General features: G+C 38.1%; 4 protein-coding genes across 5 annotated transcripts; 3 read left to right on the top strand and 1 right to left on the bottom strand.

Moving 5' to 3' along the window:
* The first annotated feature begins 392 nt into the window (after nt 1-392).
* LOC119084158 (R3H and coiled-coil domain-containing protein 1) lies at nt 393-13,617 on the top strand. Of its 2 annotated transcripts, XM_037194009.1 has the most exons (10): nt 393-809; nt 6,356-6,523; nt 6,600-6,715; nt 10,876-11,104; nt 11,171-11,636; nt 12,271-12,415; nt 12,483-12,586; nt 12,645-12,834; nt 12,897-13,133; nt 13,199-13,617. In XM_037194009.1, the coding sequence occupies exons 3-10, from the start codon at nt 6,682-6,684 to the stop codon at nt 13,246-13,248; spliced, it is 1,455 nt and encodes a 484-aa protein (XP_037049904.1). In that variant the 5' UTR covers nt 393-809; nt 6,356-6,523; nt 6,600-6,681; the 3' UTR covers nt 13,249-13,617. The 2 variants fall into 2 exon arrangements, with proteins under 2 accessions (XP_037049904.1, XP_037049905.1); XM_037194010.1 differs by lacking the exons at nt 393-809; nt 6,356-6,523; nt 6,600-6,715; nt 10,876-11,104 and adding an exon at nt 9,265-9,356 and having other exon boundaries at nt 11,147-11,636.
* A 1,278-nt stretch (nt 13,618-14,895) lies between these two features.
* Nucleotides 14,896-16,628, top strand: LOC119084157 (acetylcholinesterase-1-like). Its single transcript, XM_037194008.1, has 2 exons — nt 14,896-16,402; nt 16,461-16,628. Exons 1-2 carry the CDS (start codon nt 15,021-15,023, stop codon nt 16,582-16,584), a joined length of 1,506 nt encoding a protein of 501 aa, XP_037049903.1. The 5' UTR covers nt 14,896-15,020; the 3' UTR covers nt 16,585-16,628.
* A 6-nt stretch (nt 16,629-16,634) lies between these two features.
* Nucleotides 16,635-23,174, bottom strand: LOC119084156 (neoverrucotoxin subunit alpha-like). The gene is made up of 2 exons (XM_037194007.1): nt 21,723-23,174; nt 16,635-17,033 (listed from the first exon to the last, which is right to left on the bottom strand). Exons 1-2 carry the CDS (start codon nt 22,958-22,960, stop codon nt 16,745-16,747), a joined length of 1,527 nt encoding a protein of 508 aa, XP_037049902.1. The 5' UTR covers nt 22,961-23,174; the 3' UTR covers nt 16,635-16,744.
* Nucleotides 19,251-21,311, top strand: LOC119084155 (acetylcholinesterase-1-like). The gene is made up of 3 exons (XM_037194006.1): nt 19,251-19,520; nt 19,582-21,091; nt 21,150-21,311. The coding sequence occupies exons 1-3, from the start codon at nt 19,424-19,426 to the stop codon at nt 21,271-21,273; spliced, it is 1,731 nt and encodes a 576-aa protein (XP_037049901.1). The 5' UTR covers nt 19,251-19,423; the 3' UTR covers nt 21,274-21,311.
* Nucleotides 23,175-23,259: the final 85 nt, after the last annotated feature.

Genomic DNA, 23,259 nt, shown 5'->3' with positions numbered 1-23,259 from the left:
TGTTAACGACCTCTGTCGCCCATGAGCAGAGTATTACCAGATCGGGCACTTCATGCTGATTTTAATGGAACAAACCAATTTACCAATATCATTTGCTAAGTAGAGATTTAAATTTTCGATGACATGCAAATATTGTTCGTGTAAAGTGACAGAAGTGACAGACTTGCCGACAGCGTCAATCATTTAGAATCCTGTGAAATAATGCTCAAATCCACAATCTATACCTTTGTGACTGTCTGAACCTGTTTTTTTTAGAAGCTTGATCAAATGACGAACAAACTGTAGACCTCCCACCTTTGCTTGGCCAATTTTCAAAAATTCACCATTCAATTGAAGTGAACGGGCTGAAATACATCTGTCATAAAGAAAAATACAAAAATTAAGTTCAGTGTCATCACCACAAAAATATGGCTGTTCGTATTTTTCTGCTGTGAGCGTGCAAAAGTTTGTTTGTAGATTCCAACAAAAAAGAAAGAATAATTCCGTGACATTAAATTGAGAACATCAAAACTATTCGGCCGAAAAAAGTCTAATCGTTTCGCATACAAATTCATTGAAGATTATTTTGTGAATAATCCGCATTTGTGTTATGCTCGATTCCAGTTTATTGTGATCCAGCTGAGTGCATTCTTTCATTAGCAAGTATATATCAACTTATAAATAATTTCGAGAACGGTGGATTTCAAGTCCGAAAACATTGTCAAACTGGATAGATTTGGTGATCGTTTTCTTAGTGCCGAGGATGAGGAATTTATCCGAAATGTTGATAAAGACATTGTGTATTACATAGAGCATCGAGCGAAAAATAGGTAAGTTTGTTCAATTGATTTAAATAAATAAATAATTGTCGATGGGTTTTCCTCTGACAATATTTTTCGCTGTGTCCCTGTCTTAGCCCGACTCAACCGCAAATTTAGAGATAAAATTGAAAAATTTGTAAAATTAGGCGATCTTCACCTCAAGGTCGTAGTTATATTTCTTTGTCCTTACATTTTCAATGACTTCGTACATACTACATTTATTACTACATGCCCACACGACAGCATGCATAGTCAAGTCACTGAGTACGTCTCCCATGATTTTTGCGATTTTTGTAAATAAAATTTCGGATCAGACCGAATTGCAAATTTTGTATTAATAGAAGAAAAAAAATGCCAATGAGTTACACACTCAGTGCGTCGTTGCGTCATTGTTGTTTATGACACTTGATTAAACAGCACCCGTCAATAAGTTTGCATATTCCATTTTTTTTGCACACTTGGAATGGTCTTATTAAATGAGCCGACATATTAAACAGAAAACATATTGGCACGGAAGGAACGATAAAAGCGGTTACGTCTTGCAATTGCATGTTCATATACCATTGAAAATTGTTACATTAACTTTAGCAATGTAGGTATAACAAGAGTTACAATTCAAGCAAAAACAAACGAGAAACATCAAAACAAAGCAAAACGAAACAAAACAGAACGGAAAGAGAAAGTGATGTGAGTGTGAGCGAAAATGAAAGAAGTATTTTGTGTAAGAAAAGGCCGATGGATTGGGAAGGCCAAACAACTGTTTTGATTATGTAAAAAAAATAGTTCACAGCACATTACAGCTCGTAAAGTGAAACAATGTCACGACGATAATCTTTACTTTCGTGAAATAGTGAGATTATTCACCACAAACTTTGTGGAATGGTAGCAACTTACTATACACCTAATTCAAGTTTTTCTTCAAACTTGACCGAAGAACAAAAGGAAAAATTTGAATTGGATCGCTTTAGCGTCGCTATGTGTAGCTAAGATTACGCAAAATTTCCACACAAAAAAAAAACAAAAAATATGTAAAAGAAAAGCGAAAGGTGTAGCTACCAAATTGTTTATCAATACAAAGCTACCAAAGACGTTTTGACGTCAGATACAACTCCATTTCACTCACTAAAGTGATCCTTTAGCTACAGGAAAGTGCACTCATACAAACCAAACAGACTATGCATAGACGAGCATGGTTAACGCTGTTAAATCAGTATAAGCACGCATAACCAGTGAGCAAAAATGGGCTGAAATTGTCCTTTACTATGCTGGTGCATGTAACAAGGCTATTACATGTATAGGCAATAACCTTTGTGCCACCGAGAATTGAAATACGACAGATTTCAATATCGATAACTAGATTGAAATGTCCAAAATTACAACACCCGTTTTCATGGCTTATTACAACACTCAAACCAGTGTTGAAATGAAATTCGTATGAGTTATTACAGTCGAAGAAATTTAGTTTTCGGGTTTTCCAAAGGTATTAATCTTATTTAACCCACACTTTATCCCACAACAATGGAATCCACAAATTTAAATTTAGTTAACTCAGCAGTCGCAATGACGGCGCTGCAGTCACGATTTCAAAATGTGATATAGGGTGGATAAACTAAATTTTGGTTTTGGTTACATTTTCTCTTGGTTTTTAATTATTACATCAGGCTTCTAAATTAAGAGTACCTTTATGCAATATAAACCGTTTGAGTTTGAAAAAAGATGTTTTGTATCAGTGAACGATATAGGAAAACGTTCAGTACGTCTCAACATACAAGAGAACGTAAAATATAATTGTACATTTAGCCACCCTACGTCCGTCATCGCTTCTATTGTCTTCAAAAACATATTGTGTGCTTGTCATGATATGTATCAGACGTTTGTTTATTTATGTGTCTCATCTAAAATGCTGGCCAGCAAAATTTTGATCATTAAATTCAACGGCCAAATTGATCTAAATGTTAAAATAATTGTGAATAATAGTGAAGTTAATGTGGTTTTGTTTTCTCTTCATAAAGGAATTTGCATCAGTTCGATGTAAAGTGCGGAGCACCATTAGAAAAAAAAACTTGTCGCTGAAGAATGATCAAAAAGTTGCTGGACGCAGTAGTTACAATTAATGCTTTGCAGGATATAGAATAAAAATTATAGAAACACCAAGAGCCGTCCATTTGAAATCTTCATAATCATCATTTCAACTAAAGGCTTTTTTTTAACGAAACGCAGATTCGGAACATTCTTTTTCGCCAAATTACAATTTGGCATAGGAAATAAATTCAACTCTTTGTATAAGTGAAGCTCATGATTGAGCTCAATCATGAAAACAGAATCTGGTCAGGAATAAGATAAGAATATGAATATATGACGAACTTCAAAGTTCCTGATTTATAATCCTGAGATGCCTGCTCATGCAATTATGCGATTTACGATTTCCAAAGAATTTTAATATCAACTTTTAGACAAAATAACAATTTCCAAGTCTGTTTTCTATTTGATTTATTTGATGTATTTCCGACCTCGTTCTAGGGTAATAAAATTTTCTGTGGATTATTTGTAACTTCATGAAAATATTAAGATGGAAAACCTCAGAAACATTCACATAAAAATTATGCTTTCCTAACTAATGTTGAAATAGCCTTTTTGCACTCATTAGGAACTTAGGAAAATAACTACTGGGCAGTCGAGACGGTTTACTTGTAGTCCGAAATTATATTTTGGCTTCGTAGAACACAGATAAACACAAGAGAGAGGAAATTTATGATATGCAGTACATACTGTCCCGTACAATCGTTTTCTAAATAAAAGTTATAGTCAAATCGACAATATTGTATTATTTGGCGATTTGTCATATTTTGGAGTTTCTTCACACTTTGGCGATTTTTCTTGACAATTCATCATATTTAGTTGATTTGTTAAATCATCAAGAAAAGTCTCAGAAGTGTGAAGAAACGCCATAAAGACAAATTTTCAATTCTCTATGATCCTTGGAGTTTCTTTACTCTTTGGCGATATTTCTTGGTTTTTCTTCACATTATGGCGATTTTTCTTGTTGATTTAACAAATCAACCATAAGAGGTTCCGAGCCTACGCTGAAATTGTAGCCTACATTTCTGCGTTTCGAAATTTTTGATCGCTGATATCTTTTTACGAGAGCCCTTTTTGAAAAATGTACGACCACATTTTCGAGTAAAAATATGTCAGCTTTGAATAAAAAATAAAATTGTCTGTGAAAGTTCCATGTGCTTTGAGAAAAGTGTACCTCTTTGATGCAAATTTGGGGCATCGGTACAGTTTTCTCAAAGCACATGGAACTTTCACAGACAATTTTATTTTTTATTCAAAGCTGACATATTTTTACTCGAAAATGTGGTCGTACATTTTTCAAAAAGGGCTCTCGTAAAAAGATATCAGCGATCAAAAATTTCGAAACGCAGAAATGTAGGCTACAATTTCAGCGTAGGCTCGGAACCTCATAATGATGAATTGCCAAGAAAAATCGATAGAGTGTGAAGAGAAGAAGAGAAAAATCGCCAGAGTGTGAGGAAACGCCAAAGTGTAAAAATACGTTTTTGAAATGTCTCTACATTATCTTTCGTAAAATGATAGTGTCCTCGGGATCTTTCGTTATAGTATGAATTCCCTAGGATCGAACAAGATGCCGTTACCTGACGTAAAATAAGAGTTTCCTTAGGATCGAACCAGGCAGCATTTCGTAACTTTTATAAAAGGATAGATTCACTAGCTTCGAACAAATAACGCCTTTTAGATTTTCGTAAAAGGATAAATTTCAAAGGATTTGTTTAATCACCACGAAGAATCGCCAAAGTGTGAAGAAACGCAACAAAGACAAATTTATCATTCTTTGTTTTTGCCGGCGTTTCTTCATCCCTTGCCAATTTTTTATTTTTGGCGATTCTTCATGGGAATCATGATTAATGACGGCTACGAGCTTTAGCGAAAACGAATGAGATGTTCCGATCCGAATCTGCGAGCGAACTTCCGTTTCGTTAAAAAAAACCTTTAGTTGAAATGATGATGATGAAGATTTCAAATGGACGGCTCTTGGTGTTTCTCTAATTTTGATTCTATATCCTGCAAAGCATTAATTGTAGCTACTGCGTCCAGCAACTTTTTGATCATTCTTCAGCGACAAGTTTTTTTTCCAATGGTGCTCCGCACTTTACATCAAACTGATGCAAATTCCTTTATGAAGAGAAAACAAAACCACATTAACTTCACTATTATTCACAATTATTTTAACATTTAGATCAATTTGGCCGTTGAATTTAATGATCAAAATTTTGCTGGCCAGCATTTTAGATGAGACACATAAATAAACAAACGTCTGATACATATCATGACAAGCACACAATATGTTTTTGAAGACAATAGAAGCGATGACGGACGTAGGGTGGCTAAATGTACAATTATATTTTACGTTCTTTTGTATGTTGAGACGTACTGAACGCTTTCCTATATCGTTCACTGATACAAAACATCTTTTTTCAAACTCAAACGGTTTATATTGCATAAATTTACTCTTAATTTAGAAGCCTAATATAATAATTAAAAACCAAGAGAAAATGTAGCTAAAACCAAAATTTAATTAGCCACCCTATATCACATTTTGAAATCGTGACTGCAGCGCCGTCATTGTGACCGTTGTGTTAACTAAATTTAAATTTGTGGATTCCATTGTTGTGGGATAAAGTGTGGGTTAAATAAGATTAATACCTTTGGAAAACCCGAAATCTAAATTTCCTCGACTGTACAGCATTCGTTTTAAAAAAATGCAAAGCAACGTGATCGATCAAATTCGAAGAGTGATTGTTTACAATGAAAATTCTGAATTTTTGTGCATTTGTCTATTTCAATTCTCGGTTGGCACAAAGCATGATGTGTTACACGTATTGTAATGAGATTTTTTCAGCACACGACCCAATTTTCCTTACTCGCTCCGCTCGTAAGGAAAACTTGGGTCTAGTGCTGAAAAAATCAACATTACAATACTTGTAACACAACATACTATTACATCACTCGCATAGTAAAACGTCGTACTACACACGGAAAATAAAGTGATATCTCGTATCACGATGAGTAAAAGTACCTCGGGCTGCCGCCCTCGGATACTTTTTCTCATCTGGATACGAGATATCACTTTACTTCCCTTGCATAGTAATGTACTATTCCTGTAGTGTATGAAATGATGGAATCTTGAGATTCCGGCTACTGAGGTTTGCAGTCAGTCAAAAATATTCTTATGTCAATGTGGAAGTATAGTACCTACCTAGTACAGAGACCTCTACTACTTTACAACTTACAACAAGACTGCTTCCTTCGGAATCCTCACGATAAAAATCCGATGATTCACCACAGACTAAATTATTTATGGATGGTACCTCAATATCCTTTTCATTTGGATCGTTAATAATCCCTATGCATCACATTTAAAATCACAGCCATTCTACACAGTCGAAATGTTTCTCCATCCCAACCAAATTGACTAACTAAACTTTCTTATCCAAGCCATACTAACACCTTTATACACTACCGTGTTTCAGTGTTTTGCTGTTCCCTCCAGTCAACAATTATCGCCGGTTCTTGATTCACAAAGCATGTGAAGACTTGAAGCCGCTGCTTGATATTGCCACTTTTTCAATTGGCCAAGGACAAAGTCGACGAACTGTAATTTGCTCTCAACAACAAATTTTACCGAACGGAATCTCAAAGTAATAAAAACTGACCGACTGTAATTGTGATAAAATCGGTTAATTTTTGGATGTTTTCTTTTTCATAAATAAATAGAAACGGGAAATACGATAGCTCAAACTCCTGGAGAGTTGATTCGAATTTAGAAGGTTACGCTAATTTCAATCGAAAATCTAAAATGGGAATGGAACATAGAAATGCTGTTACAAAAGGTAAGTTCCTAGAAATTTGATTTTGCATTTTATTGACAGCTTATAGGTAGTCGATGTGTTTATGGATGTTCGTAGTTTTTGGATTTTCTCATTACCGATTGACTTTAAGAAAATTGTGGACCAAACTTTGTTGAGGCACAACGTTAGTTTTAAGAGCCCAATTTAATTTTCAAAAATTTCTTAAACTTTCTATCACTTTCTGTCGTTGCTTTTGCGACTTTTTCGTTGTTTTTTTTATGCCTACAAGCTGAACTGATTACGTTGGTATGACACTGGACCGAAACCGGAATTCGGGAATTTTAGTGAATTCAGCGCTCCCACTGCTTTCCTTCTTTGTCCTTTTTCGAAATTTGTCCTACTGTCCTACGTAGGGCACTTCAGGAACTATACTTAAGTAACATTTAAGCGGATTTTGAGCAAATAATTTTCGACCTAACTTCATATGATTATTGGCTTAGATTATCAGGGATGAAAGATATTCTTGGATATTTTAAATATCAAGTTATTTCGCGACTGGCAAAAGCGTGTTTTTGCTTGAACGCAAATGCAGAAACCTTCTGCAAAATAAAGAGTACATACAAGGAACAACAGCTAGTCAAGGATGGTATTGATGCATATAAGGGTGTTATAAATATTCCCATAACTGATCGTCTGCTGTCACTTTGTCGAAAACTATCAGGTTTATTGAGATCTCCAAAAATTCTAAGCTGAAAAGTGGTAGAAAAAAAGCAGCAGGACGAAAGAGCTGATCGTGAACATAAGGACAAAAAAGCGAAGGAAGACAAGATAAGGGAAATCGATAGATCGATTGGTCAGGAATTGGCAACGTTAAATTGGCGGAAAAGTTGTTGATCGACAGTAAAAAATGTTTGAGCAAAGCTTTAAATTCACGGCAGAGTAAAATAGACCAGGCAGGAGCGGTTCATTTTAGAAACGTCAAATAAGGGACCAAATACACTGTATAAAAATGAGCTCAAATGAACACTGACATAAATTGAAGAATTTATTTCGCATAAAAATAAGACTACTAGATTATTCAGGTCCCTAGTCAAATCAAGCGCTCCTGACTGGTTTACTTTACTCTACCGTGTGTATATTCCAACAGCCGCAATCCAGCGAACAAAGACGAAAATCGAAGAATTGAAAAAACATAAACCGTAAATAGAAAAATAGGTGTTTATGCAATCTAGGTACAAAGTACTTTATTAAAGGGTTGATATTTTGGAATTTAAAATAGGCCGTTTGTTGTATCGTGAGCATAATAAAGTACTTTGCATTCAGTCAAATACAATATTTTATGCCACAGAGTCATCTAAAGTTTACAGTGGCATAAAAAAACTATTTTTAATTTTAGTTGGAACGTCTGTTAATTTCATTAATAAATCTCAAAAGAATGTCCTACATGTCCTGCGGTAGGACACGAAAATTTTAGTGGGACCGCTGTGAATTTTCCAGAATTTAATTTCCTTCAGTTCTCGATAGGGCTCTCGGTTCTTTACCACGAAATGTTTTGTCTAAGCTCAATGATCTGACCTAGCTTCTGAAAGTACAGAAGGAATATGTCAAGACACCAGTGAGATGATCACGAAGATAGTGACAGCAAAATTTTCGGCTAAAATGCAGTATAGGTGAACAGGGGGGATCGGCGATTTTTTGACTGTGAATGGTAGAGAAATGTCCCCTGAAACCATTTCAGGCGAAATTAGGGCGCGGAAAGAAATTTTAATTTTTTCATTTTCCTTGTACAAACAATATTTTTCTTTGACTCAAATTAATTTTCCTTATACAAAGTGACAAAATTAAAATTGCTTTCCGCGCCCCAATTTTGCCTGAAATGGTGTCAGGTGACATTTCTCTATTCCCAATCAAAAAATCGCCGATCCACCCTGTTCACCTATACTGCATTTTTGCCGAATCGTTCAAATTTTGATGCCATCAGGCTTCGTGAGTGTGTTCTAGGTTCTGCACGGAGAGGTCAAGACTTCTACGAAGGCAGCTGGCACCCAACTTTGAACAGTTCACTGAATATTTACCATATTTAGTAGACAGAAAATTATCTTGTAAGTTCGTGGAGGCACCACTTGAACATTTGGGTGCCATTGCCTTTGGTGATCAACTGAGAGAAGTCTCTTAACTCCGTTCTTTCAGAACCTAAGGTTCGACAGACCGATTTAATTTTGCACGGGCTCAAGATCATAACATCCGATAGCAAAACTATATAAAAACTGAGAGTCGCAATTACCGGAACCCTGGTCCATGTCCCACTATTTGTACCATTTTTCCCTCCTCTCGATAAGATCGGTGGAGAACAACTTTTATTATTAACGGCATCAAACTACAACATAAGTGTAAAAATTGCCACCATGAAATTTCAAGTACCCATTCATCATGCAATTGTGCACAGCAATTTGCTTTTATTAGTTTTTAATTTCATTTCAACAAAAAGTTATTTTCTTTCTTTTCCTGCTTTCGCATTACCATAACTAACATTCTATTACCATAATATACACTTCACAGCCGCTACCATCCAGCGGAATGCAAACATAATAACGTGAAGTGTATCGATGGTGCTATATTTTCGCTTTTGCAGTTTGGAAGAAAAAAAAATCGTTTTTTTAGCAATAAAAAGTAATTTTCTGTTGTATAATGCGCTCGTAAAACGTTGTGTAGCGATCGCGTTATTTGAGTTAATAAGGAAATGATGGATTTAATTTCCCCAAAAGAAAGAAATGAAGAAAAAAAAAAAACGTCGTCGATTGGTCTTTTGCTGTGCTTTTTTAAACTGTTGTGTCGTTTCGTTTGTTGAACTTGGATCGGTATACCTTCTGTTCGGAGGATTACATAATTCGTCGTTTTATCGGGCTTAGTGTGCGAGAAGAGCGTTCCGTTTCTTTGTTACAATTTACTTCTGTGTTAAATACAAAGCGGTAAACGTTGAGGAAGTCACGGGTGATATCTTGCGTTGACTTATACAAAAAAGTCACCTTTATTGACGATTGTCGTTTCCTCGTATCTAATAAAATGACGATCTTTGTGATCTCTCCGGACGCAAGTCCATAAGTTTAACAGTTCCAATGCAAACGGCACATAAACCTTCCGGTTCTATGAGACAAACTTAAGGTTTGTGGATTGTGTTTGTTTACTTTGTTTTTCACCCAGTAAGAACAGCTCTCTCTCTTCCCATTTCTTCCATTGCACCCTCTTTACGTTTCTTTTGTACAGAACCATTTATTTGAGCTTTGTTTAGAACAGTTCGTAGTGTGGTATTCAGACAGATGGAAGGAATGAAGAATAACCGTTTTCATTATTATTTTGAAAACGGAGTGTACTAGACGTGTACTACACTCAGTGTTGTAGTGCTATTTACGCTTTACAATAGTTTTCCAGTTTAAATATTCTTGCGCCCGCTATTCCATCCAAGAGAGTAAACAATGTTTCGAAGATATAATGAGAGATTCACTTACAACACAACGAACATACTCAAAATGTTTATGTCGACTTGTAAAGCCGGCTAAATAAAACTTATCAACCGTATGTTTGGCATGTATCACCATATTGTGTCTGAGCGTTTACTCATTCAACTCACACGTCTGAAATTAAGGTCACTCATAATTACATTACGTTATATTCGATTGATTGGAAGAACGAGTTTCAAATTATTGTTTATTACGTAGCTCGGTGTGCTTTTGTATTCGTCTCGTCGGTGCCGGTGATGTAAGAATACATAAATAAATAAATGTAACCAAACCGATTAGCTACAACATCTCGTGTAGGTATGTGTATGAGTATAGTAATGGCCAAACGAACGGAGAGGCAAAAAATCATTTCACTTTTATGCTTCCATAACTTCAGTTTTGTTTTCGCTGTTCGTTGTGCTACATTCCAATATTTATACACATAATGCTGTAAGTGAAGTGTGTGCTCGTTATCTTTTTTTTTGCTGAGACACGATCGCAATAAATGTTGTTTTTTCTGTGGCTTGTTATTTAACCGAAAGGCGCAAAAATTTTAATTTATTCAAAAGTGGAAAAATCATTTTTTTTGCGGCGTAATAAAATCAATTGTTTATCATCCATTGTGTAGCAGTTGTTGTATGATTGATGTACATGATTTACGTCTTACGATTTTTGGTTTTCAATTTTTTTTTAAATTCCGAACAGCATCCACCAGACCTACAGCAACTGAATTGTACCAACCGCCAGCCATCCGAAAGTTACAAAATCCAAACGAAACTGTTGTTTCCACCTCTCCCTCAATCGTGAATGCATCCAATCCCCACCAGCCAAAGAACAATAATTTTTTGAATGCGCTCAACGCCACCGTTGACTGTAACAGTTCAGCACACGATCGCAACCAATCGGGTCACTCAACAATCGGTGATAGTGTAACGTAAGTCTCACCTGATTGTTAACGGCCATTTTCTGGGAAAAGAAATTCACTTTTGTGTCTGTTCAGCTCATCATTGGCAACGAAACCGCGAGAACGTCGTCCCGATCGTGCTGTGTACGTGCCAAGGCCACGCCGTAGCCAAACCACACCGCCATCCAGTACAACGACATCACCGTCCGATCCGGATAAAAAGCCAGATCTATCCAAATCCACATCGCTTGAGGTGGCGTCAACGAATTGTGGTACCGTGATTTCATGTGATCAAATTCCAAATATTAAGTCGAATGAACAGCTGTTGACCGCTAACGTCGTTACTGGTGATTGTGATTCGAATTTGCGAAATTCGACGGTGAATGAGGCGTTAGTTGTTGGTGGAAAGGAATTCAGTGTGATAGCTAACTGCGATAACAGTGAGAATAGAATGAGCGCATTAAAACATAAGAAAAGTGTTCCATTACGGATAGAAGATGCAAAATCGGGCAGAGATAGCAAGGACGATAGAGATGAGAAGGAGTTACAGCGCGCTTCCAAAGTAAGTGAATTTTTTTTAAAATATCTTTTGTTGACTGCACTCCCTCATCAAGCTGTGACATTTTTCTTTCGCCTGATGATAGGGACTATTTTTAGAAATTTTATTTTTGACATTTTTCCGAATGGGAAAATCAAAGAAAATTTGGGAAAATTCAAGAAAATGTTTTCCCAAAAATAGTCCCTGTCTAAAGACAAAACGAAAAATCGATTGCTTGCCGTACATGTTTTCATCATTTCGTCCTATCAAATAAAAGTCGTGTTGGAAAACGGTAAAGTTGTGGCTATTTGAAGTTGCTACTTTGTCGGGTAGACTGGTAAAACCAGCAGAAAGCCGTAGCACTTAGGCCATGACTTCTCCCGATTTTCATTACCAATATTGACTCGATCACATTTTACACACTTGTCGTGATTCCCATCTCCTTTCGCGATTCCAAATCATTTCAGTCGAAGAAACGTTGTACACTTAGTACTTTAACCAACACTTTTCGTATTTCTACCGCAGAATGTAGTCTCGGCCACTATATACTGTGCTCGAAACTCGAAATGCATTGTAGATGTACACATCGTCATACAATCGTCAAACTTACGCCAAAATTACACGACGAAATTAGGTTAACTGTTTCGTTTGTTCACAGGAAATCAACCGCAGCAATCGACGTATTATGAAACAGACATTCGTGTCCGATGTGCTCGAGATACCAGAGCCAGCCGCAAAACCCGCCGTTAATGGTAGCCATACATCAAAAGTAACAGTGGATCCGGAAACCGACGATTGGGACTGTAATTTTACCAGTTGATTTTCGCTCACTGGACAATAATTTTCATTCTCGTTCCCTATCCACTCTAGGCATGTTCGACGATAACGGTGACTGTCTCGATCCAAAGTTACTCGATGAATTGACGGCTTCTGTCGGGAAGGTGGCTATTGAGAAACCGAAATCTGATTACAAAGTAAGATTTTTCATTTCAAATAATTTATCCGTAATTTATGAGATGTTTCCCCGTTCAGCTATACCACAGTAAACAAGCGTTGCTGAATGCCGAAGAATTTCCCCACGTTTTAGAAATATCAAATTTCCCAATGGAATTCAAGACGCAAGACCTCATGATGCTATTCTCCGCCTATAAGGAATCTGGCTTTGACATCAAATGGGTTGATGATACGCACGCATTGGCGGTATTCAGCAGTTCAAAAATTGGTTGGTTCATCGCACAATGACCATGACGAATGCATTCATTAATTGTCAAATATTATGTTTAGCGGCTGAAGTGCTGTCGGGTAATATACCATTCGTGGTCATGAAACCACTAACCGAAGCAACCAGCGATTCCCGAGCCAAAGCCAAGAAGTGTTCTAGTTCCTTGCAGCCATACCGCCAACGACCGGAAACGTGTGCAGCATTAGCAAGACGTTTAGTGACTGGTGCTTTGGGAGTCAAACTGAAAACGTCACCGGAAGAACTGGCAAATGAGCGACGGGTCTTGCGGGAAGCGAAAGGTTTGTCTAGTTTTTTCTTCATTTTTTTTTTCTCGATTAAAAGTGAATTCCGTTCTCATTTCAAGAACGAAAATTGTTGGCGGCTAAATTAAGGGATGAAGCTTGGGAAAGTTAAACGGATACATGGTAGCATCGGGACAGCACAATATATTTTCGATCGGGAAAAACTTCAACCTAAATTTGTGTTTTAATTTACTAAATTCCTTGTGGAATAAGCAACGTACGATGCTAAGATTTGATAAGATTAGTTCATATGTGAAATACCCTTAAGGAATTAAAATTGTAGTGCAAAGAATTGTAAGGGAAAGATACTGTACGTGCAATCAAGTTCAATTGCAATTTACCGATACGAATACTTATTTTACCACGTCGCCATTCACAGGTGCGTGTCAATGATTATATTATACAATATTCGAATAAGTAATTGTATTTTTTGTGTAAAAGTGAAACGAAAATATATTTATTAAAGAAAAGATTAGACTGTAACCGGAGTGTTGTTGAAGATGTCATTGATATCAGGGTTTGATTGGATCATGGTTTCTAAAGGGTGATATTGGAATTTTTGATATTCATAAGATAACGAAACAAGCCATGCCTTACAAAGAACCTCGTTCCAAAATGACAAGCTCGTCGCGTGTGCAAATAATGTGTATCCTTCGTATCCAGTATGCCAAGTTTTTTTTTGCTGAAAAACCGGATACGGGGCATCTACCTGGCCCAGCGGGAAGAAATGATGAAAAGGAGAAAGGAGAAGCTCGAAAATGACTAGAAATCGGGAAATGACCAAAAATCGGGAAATCGATTGAAATCAATGAATGACCAAAAAACCGAAAATCGGTCCTTGCAATCGAGATCGAGAATTGATTGAAAAACTAGAAAATCTTAAAAATAGTGAAATGAGTTGGAATCGACATAGATTCAATTTACGAAGTCAAATGTGTGTTCTACCGTCATGTCATAAATAGATCCACTCATTAGGGGTAGGCACACATTTGATTGCGTAGAACGCAGTTTTGTCGAGTTATCGATGGTTTAAATTTACTAACCGCACTGCAAAATTGTGGACGTCATTAATGCATGATCCCTAACTACGCATACTTCTGATTGTCGTCTAAAATTAGTATTTGGAAGCAATTCTTGAGTAAAATTAGGTTTTGTTATTCACATTGTTTTGAATTAAAACTCTCATCACAGACTCTTACCGGTCAGTGCTCAAAATGGTACATTTAGTTTCCAATTTAGCAGTAAAGCGCGGTAAAATTTCAGGATCGTGAAAATTTATCGAAAGACAGGAGAGTTTGAAGCGTACGACAAACCTCTTCTGCTAAAATAAGAACAAAATCCCAGAAGCATTCTATCCTAATAACGTAACTTCTGTGCTCTGTGAAACTGCGCTGCCAGTTGTTGCATCTGCTCTTTCACGAATTTCAACAGTTGTTTCTTCCAAATTTTGATAAGTAAAACAAGAATCACATTAGGAGAATGGGAGGTCTGCATTTCTCACATGATGCTAATTAGTTATCGTTCTGTCATTAAACCAATAAACGACAAAGGTCACCGCAGTTGATAAAGAATATTGTTTAATTGAGTCTGCGAAACTGAAAAATGATCTACCCGTTCTCTGTGTTATTTGGACTAATATTGTGTACAAACATCGTATTGTTAGCAGTTGATGGCAATCGAGAACACTTTATAAAACGTAAGTTTAACCATTTTCAAAGATCGAATCAGCCTGTCTCGCATTCATACCTTTTTTTAGAGAATTATTCTCACGACGATAACGAGTTGGAGAGGGACAGATCCAGTCGGTTCAAAAATATCCCAACAATCCAAACCGATTTCGGCGATGTCCAAGGTCAAATTGAGCTGTTCAATGACGATGAAGTTATGGTCTTTCAAGGCATTCGTTACGCAAAGCTTCCGGTTGGAGAGCTTCGATTTAACAAACCAGTACCGGTGGACGGTGATACTATTGAAATGTTCGGACTGCAAAGTGCGGAAAGAGTAGCGTGCGTTCAACCGAAGAGTTTTCTTGTCGACGGCAGTTTAATTGTTCAAGAAGATTGCCTCCACTTGAATGTATGGGTGCCGTCGTCAACAGCATCAACAAGCGATATCAACTCGGATCAGCTTCCTGTTATGATCTGGATCCATGGTGGATCGTTTCGTCTTGGCTCAGCGAATCAGAACGAATTCAACGGAATCGTTCTGGCTGCGGTAGGCCAAGTTATTGTTGTAACAATTAACTACCGACTGGGATTTTTCGGATTTCTAAATGCCGAGCTCGAATCCGCACCTGGTAATATGGGTCTCTACGATCAGGCTGCTGCAATAATGTGGGTGAAGGAGAATATCAACAAATTCGGAGGTGATCCGGAAAAGCTGACAGTGTTCGGTGAGTCAGCGGGAGGATTGTCTGTTGGGCTTCTAACTGTTTCACCGATCAGCAGACACTTGTTTCAGCAAGCCATAATCCAAAGTGGTAGTCCATATTCGCCCATTCGTCCTGAGCCCAAGGCTAAAATGTTCGTGAAGAGTTTGGTGTTGAGCAAATCAATAAGCTGCAGTCATGCGGATGACATTGAATTCACAGAGGCTGCGATGGACTGCTTGAGAACAGTCAATTACAAGGTTATTGATGATTATGGTCGCTATGAGAACACGCACTCACAGATTTTGGCTAATGCAATGTTCGGTGATGCATTCATTCCGTCTAACGTTCATGATTCGATGAAAGACTCAGAAAACGTAAACCGGAATTTGAAGGTATTGATTGGTATGACTGAACACGAAGGCTTCGCTTTCATATTCTCGCAACTTCATCATTTGCTTGATTCATCCGAATCACAGAGCCTTACTAAAATCGATATAGATTCGCTGGTCGGTGAGCTTCTAAAGGGAAGGCCCGTTGATCCGCTGAAATTGTCAAATTATTACTTCCAAAATTTTACATCGCAATGGAATTCCTTGCAAGTATTCAACACAATGGCCGACCTTTACGGTGACGTGTACATAAACTGCCCCGTTTATTACTTAGCAAAAAGATTCACCGACATTTTGGGATATGAAAGCATATTCAGTTATGTGTTAGCCGAAGCGCCGAGACAGTCGTATATACCATCATGTAGAGGTCGAAACAGAGTATGTCACGCAGATGAACTTGTGTTGATATTCGGAGTTCCACTGAGGAATCCACAATTATTTGATGATTCAGATAAAGAACTCAGCAAGCACTTACTGCAACTCTGGACTGATTTCGCACGATTGGGGTGAGTAGGGAAATTGCCTATGAGTCGATGGTTGTCCAATTAATGTCGTACGTTCTAGAAAAATGAGTTGGACTAATTCAAACAACAATTGGTTTGTCGACCTTCCATTAGCGAAGACACACAGATTCCATCCAGAGAAGACGTACGCTTGCGAAGTAATATTCGAAAATTTATTCAATTGAGAACTGAATGTAGAGAAAGGAATAAAAGTACATTCAACGAAGAACGAGCGGTCTTTCGATATATTCGGCTCTGGAATTTACATTTTTAATTAGTTCAACACTTGCTACCGTCAGATGGGTCTTTAAGAACCGTCTTGATATTGGAACCTTCCCGCAGACGTTACAAATTTGTTGTACTATTTTCGAGCGGCAATTGATCGTCATTCTCTGCACAGCATTTTTCAACTACAAAGTCTGGATCCGCCAATAGATTTTCAGTGACGCACGTTCCATTGACAAACACTTGGATCGAAATTCCGATTGCCGGCCACAGGTCGGGATGAACATCACAGTCAACAGCGAAGTACTTGCAGCCTCCCTTTTTCATTTCCTTCAGAAACAGTTGACGATTTTCCGTCCACACATTCATGAACTGAATTTTCGCCGATTCCTTAAAGTACAAAACGAAAATTTTTGATTCTTTACGAACCGTCTTGATATTGGAACCTTCCCGCAGACGTTACAAATTTGTTTTACTATTTGTTGTACTCTGCATAGCAAATTCTGTATCCGCCAATAGATTTTCAGTGACGATATAAACAGCTATTAACCGCTATATTTATCTATATTTCATTATAAATCATGCCCGCACGTTAGTAAGCGGGCGTGACGCAAGTACACTACCAAAGTGTTTAAGAAAAAAATGGGGACGGCGGAGCACATTTACAGCAACTTTTTGACTTTCCCCCTTAATTCCAACGACTCCACGATAGGTTGTGTTGGTCCAACGATCTAGTTGCGGATGCCGTTGCTAGACGAATTTTTGTATCTATTTCAATAGTATTTCTCTTGTTATTTGATAGCGAATTAAAGTTAGGTGTTAAGCGAATAAACACAAAAAATTACCGAGTGGGATGTTTGCGGTCAGAGCGAAGCGAAGGATGCATTTCACAAGAGTTTAAGTTGTATTGAAGACATACGACATTTTTTACCCGGAACATTTTATAATAACAATCTAATGTGAGCATAAAACCAGTTGTGTATGTACCAGAAAATGAAGTTATGAAGCTAAAATTGAGTATCGATTGAAATTATTAGCAGAAATTTTCATTTGGGTTTCCTCCGTGGACCCATTCGATCCATTCTGACCCATACGAACCAAATGTATACAGACACACAATTTTTTTCATGTCTTGAGCGAAAGTGCTATTAATGACAGCTGCCAAATAGAGTACTATTTTGTATGAAATTTTATCCCCACTCTTTTTACAGTGTAAAATTTTGTATGTAGCACTGTCAAGTTTCAGTACCATATTTAGATTACCACTTTCGCTTGAAGTGCGTTGCTTGAGCATAAATTACGGAATTTTTCTCGTAAATTAGGCCCTCAGCATGAAAAGCTGTATACGCATCTGTTGTGGACAGTTTATTTCAGGCACTTTCGCTTGTCGCCCTCACTTCGTTCAGGCTAAAATTCGAGTAATTGCCTAAAATATATCGTCCACAACAGATACGTAATAGTAATTTATGCAACTAGTTGCGAAAAGTGGTACTTTTTGTCACTAGATGTGACATCGTGTCACAAAAACTACCACTTTCGCAACGTGTTGCATACAGCGTTTTCTGCAACAAGCTGCGAAAAATGAACTTTTGAAATGCAAAACATAACTCTACCTTTAACATACATTCTACTGTATCAACGAAATATTGTATGAACGATCAAGTATACTGCATTTATGTACGCTTCAAAAATTGGTTCGCTGCGACTATATATATCTCAATAGCCGAATAGTTAGAGGTGTTGCTCGATAAGCATTGGGCTTTGGTGTCGATGGTTCGAAATTTGGTCAGTGCAGAATTTTTATTTACGGTTAATGGTTCAGATGTTCAGAAGGGGTGGTGAAAAGTAAATCCATTTCACCACTAGTGAAACATAGAAAACCAGAGAAAAAAAGACCCTTCGATCGCCACCCAAATCACGCTTGAAAAAGTTCAGTTTTCGCAGCGCAGTTGCTAGACTAGAATCGTATGGAGATTTATTATCGCACCAGATGACATATTGCCAATCCGAGGCGAAGCCGAGTAACTTTCACGGCCGACAATGGAATTTCATATATCTTTTTCGGACGCAATCGAGTGTGCATGATAGTTGATGAAATTGTTGTAGAGTTGTTGTTTGTGGAGTGATATCTTTGTTTAATTCGAACCAGGTGTACACAGACACAATTTTTTCCTGACCCCATTCGAACCGTACCTAGACACAAATTCACATTTTTTTTTCTGACAATATTCGAACCAGGTTACGTACACAGATGCATTTTTTTCTGACCCGTTCGAACCGGATGTACCTAGACACATAGTCACAATTATTTTTTTTTACAACTTTTTGACAAGGATGACAACTTGTAAGTGCGAATGTCAACTACTTTTCATCGGAAAAAATAAATTACTAACAGTTATGATGTAAAAACTATATATTTCAGGCCTCCTAATCAATTTAACATAATCTTACTACCGATCAAAAATTTTAGTTTTTCCACCTTCGTCGTAGGCCGACTTTAGTGCGAAAACGTGACTACAATTTTTTTTTGGTCCAAATTCCGATAAGTAAGACAAGAATTACTTGGGAGAATGGGAGGTCTGCATTTTTCACATGCTGATTACGTTATCGTTGTCATTCACGCAATAGGCGCCAAAGGTCATAATGCACCACACACTCTGTTTGTGGCGATAACTTTGGTTGTGTCAAAGAGTTTCTTTTGTTGCAACTCAACTGTTCATTCATTTCGATTTGCAATACTTTCTTGCACAGTGCAGTTGCTAACAATATTGTTTGATTGAGAGTTTACGAAACTGAAAAATGATTCACCTGTTCACCGTGTTATTTGGATTAATATTGTGTACAAACATCGTAGTCTTAGCAGCTGATGGCGATAACCATCGACAACACGACGAACGTAAGTTTTACCATTTTTATATAGCTCGAATGAGCCTGAGTTGCATTCATACCATTTTTAGAGAATTTTTCTCACGATGATAATGAGTTGGAGACGGACAGATACAGTCGGTTCAAAAATAACCCAACAATCCAAACAAATTTCGGCGATGTCCAAGGTCAAATTGAGCTGTTCAATGACGATGAAGTTATGGTCTTTCAAGGCATTCGTTACGCAAAGCCTCCGGTTGGTGAGCTTCGATTCACCAAACCGGTACCGGTGGACGGTGATACTATTGAAATGTTCGGACTGCAAAGTGCGGAAAGAGTAGCGTGCGTTCAACCGAAGAGTTTTCTTGTCGACGGCAGTTTAATTGTTCAAGAAGATTGCCTCCACTTGAATGTGTGGGTGCCGTTATCAACAAGATCAACAAGCGATATCAACTCGAATCAGCTTCCTGTTATGATCTGGATCCATGGTGGATCGTTTCATATAGGCTCAGCGAATCAGAACGAATTCAACGGAATCGTTCTGGCTGCGGTAGGCCAAGTAATCGTTGTAACCATTAACTACCGACTGGGATTTTTCGGATTTCTAAATGCCGAGCTCGAATCTGCACCTGGTAATATGGGTCTCTACGATCAGATTGCTGCAATAACGTGGGTGAAGGAGAACATCAACAAATTCGGAGGTGATCCGGAAAAGCTGACAGTGTTCGGTGAGTCAGCGGGAGGATTGTCTGTTGGGCTTCTAACTGTTTCACCGATCAGCAGACACTTGTTTCAGCAAGCCATAATCCAAAGTGGTAGTCCATATTCACCCATTCGACCCGAGCCCAAGGCTAAAGTGTTCGTGAAGAGTTTGGTGTTGAGCAAATCAATAAGCTGCAGTCATGCCGATGACATCGAATTCACTGAAGCTGCGATGGATTGCTTAAGAACAGTAGATTACAAGGTTATTGATGATTATGGTCGCAGTGAGAACATGCACTCACAGATTTTAGCTAATCCAATGATCGGGGATGCACTCATTCCGACTAACGTTCATGATTTGATGAAAGATCCAGAAAACGTAAACCGGAATTTGAAGGTATTGATTGGTATGACTGAACACGAAGGCTTCGCTTTCATATTCCCGCAACTTCATCATTTGCTTGATTCATCCGAATCACAGAGCCTTACCAAAACCGATATAGATTCACTGATCGGCGAGCTTTTAAAGGGACGACCTGTTGATCCGCTCAAATTGTCAAATTATTACTTCCAAAATTTTACATCGCAATGGAATTCCTTGCAAGTATTCAACACAATGGCCGACCTTTACGGTGACGTGTACATAAACTGTCCCGTTTATTACTTAGCCAAAAGATTCACCGACATTTTGGGATATGAAAGCATATTCAGTTATGTGTTAGCCGAAGCGCCGAGACAGTCGTATATGCCAGCATGTAGAGGTCAAAACAGAGTATGTCACGCAGATGAACTTGTGTTGATATTCGGAGTTCCACTGAGGAATCCACAATTATTTGATGATTCAGATACAGCGCTCAGCAAGCACTTAGTGCAACTCTGGACTGATTTCGCACGATCGGGGTGAGTGGGGAAATTGCCTATTAATCGATGGTTGTTCAATTAATGTCCTACTTTCTAGAAAAATGAGTTGGACTAATTCAAACAACAATTGGTTTGTCGACCTTCCATTGGCGACGACACAAAAATTTCATCCAGAGAGGACGTACGCTTGCGAAGTAATATTCGAAAATTTATTCAACTGAGAACTGAACGAAGAGAAAGGAATAAAACTGCTTTCAACCAAGAACGAGTGGTCTTTTGATTTATTTGGCTCTGGAATTTACAATTTTAATTAGTTCAACACTTGCTACCGTCAGATGGGTCTTTAAGAACCGTCTTGATATTGGAACCTTCCCGCAGACGTTACAAATTTGTTGTACTATTTTCGAGCGGCAATTGATCGTCCTTCTCTGCACAGCATTTTTCAACTACAAAGTCTGGATCCGCCAATAGATTTTCAGTGACGCACGTTCCATTGACAAACACTTGGATCGAAATTCCGATTGCCGGCCACAGGTCGGGATGAACATCACAGTCAACAGCGAAGTACTTGCAGCCTCCCTTTTTCATTTCCTTCAGAAACAGTTGACGATTTTCCGTCCACACATTCATGAACTGAATTTTCGCCGATTCCTTAAAGTACAAAACGAAAATTTTTGATTCGAAATGTCGCAGAATTTCATCGTCCAACGACTTCCCGAAGCCAATGTATTTTGCGCCGAATGCTCGTAACGATTTGGTGAACGCAATTTTCCGGATGATATGCTCCCATTTCGTTAGTTGGCTGGAGAAGTTGACGGGCGAGAAATTGCACGATTTGTATTGGTCAATGAGTTCTTCCAACGCTACCACATCAGTCTTTCCGGAACGGATTGCGGTCAGTGTGGTGGACATGGTTTTACGGAACTTTATTTCATCGACAGCAAATTCCCGCTTGAAATTCGTTATGGAGGACAGGTCTTCCGGGACCAGACACACTTTATTGTCAACAGCGTCCTGATAAAAATCGGCCAGTTCTTGCCGAGTCTTCGACATATCTTCAAATAGATGGACAATCCTTAGCAGGCAATCCTCTTCCAATACTTTAATCATCGAATCTGGCTGAATCTGGCAATTCAGGTACTTTGTCAACGATGAGATCGGAAATAGGCGATAAGATAAAGGCTTTCCCCGGCCCTGGTTACAGTTCTCTAACAAAGTCGGCATTTGTTTCATCAGATTGATGCCCCCTTCAATTGTCGTTGGTAGATCTTCGTTTTGTGGCAGAACATCCCCAAAAATACGAATATCAAAATTGATGTCCTGATCCACGTTGGTAAATTGAACTCCGGCCTGTCCCGATATAGCCAACGATGCTTTTCTCAGTTGAGCGGTTAAACTACCTTCGATTTCCTTGTTGTCTTTTGCCTCGACATTTCGATACTCGCAGGACAACAAACAATTCGCTCCCCATGATATACCAACAACAAGATGAGTTCCGATTCCAGACAGAATGGCATCAATGGAATACGCCTCTTTTAGCTCTTCATGATAGACGTTCAACGATTCTTCCTTGGTCTTCAGATTGTAAAGTAACGAACTCTTAACACTTCTGGCGGATGTTTTCTCGTCACTCAAATAACATCCGGCTCCCTCTAGTGTAAGCAAACCACACAGAACACTCACTTGTAATTCAGCCCTAACATCCAATTTAGAAAACTTTTCGGTGAATGTATCCGAATGTATGAAAACAATGTCGGCAAAGTGATTATCAGTGGACGTCAGGCAATCGCTTGGAATTTTCTTCTTAAAAATTGGTATCCGAATGAAATCGTCTTTTCTGGCATCGTAAATATCGCCCAGCGATGCAATTCGACCCAGTGCAGCTCGTGTTATTGTTGGATTCTCCATTTTAACAATTGGTTTTTGCCATTGAATCACAAGTTCGCTTTTTTATACCTAAACCGAAAGTGCAACTGAGTAATTCGGTTCACTGTTCACAGCTTGTAGTATCTGGACAGGTGAAATGTCTTATCTTATCTGAGCAGACTTAAGCAAATCTCGTAAAGGATTTACTTAAAGAATGCTGCTGCATTGCAAGTTGGCCTCTATAACGATGTTTGAATACTTAAACGATTTGTTGTAGAAATGTCGGAGTAATTTTCGTAGAGCACCGGAGTTCTTGGAAGCTTTTCATAATTTCGAATCCA

Source organism: Bradysia coprophila, unplaced genomic scaffold, assembly GCF_014529535.1.
Source record: "Bradysia coprophila strain Holo2 unplaced genomic scaffold, BU_Bcop_v1 contig_732, whole genome shotgun sequence".
Classification (NCBI taxonomy): Eukaryota; Metazoa; Arthropoda; class Insecta; order Diptera; family Sciaridae; genus Bradysia; species Bradysia coprophila.
The sequence above is the reverse complement of the archived record's forward strand: the minus strand, read 5'-3'. Positions and strand labels throughout refer to the sequence as shown.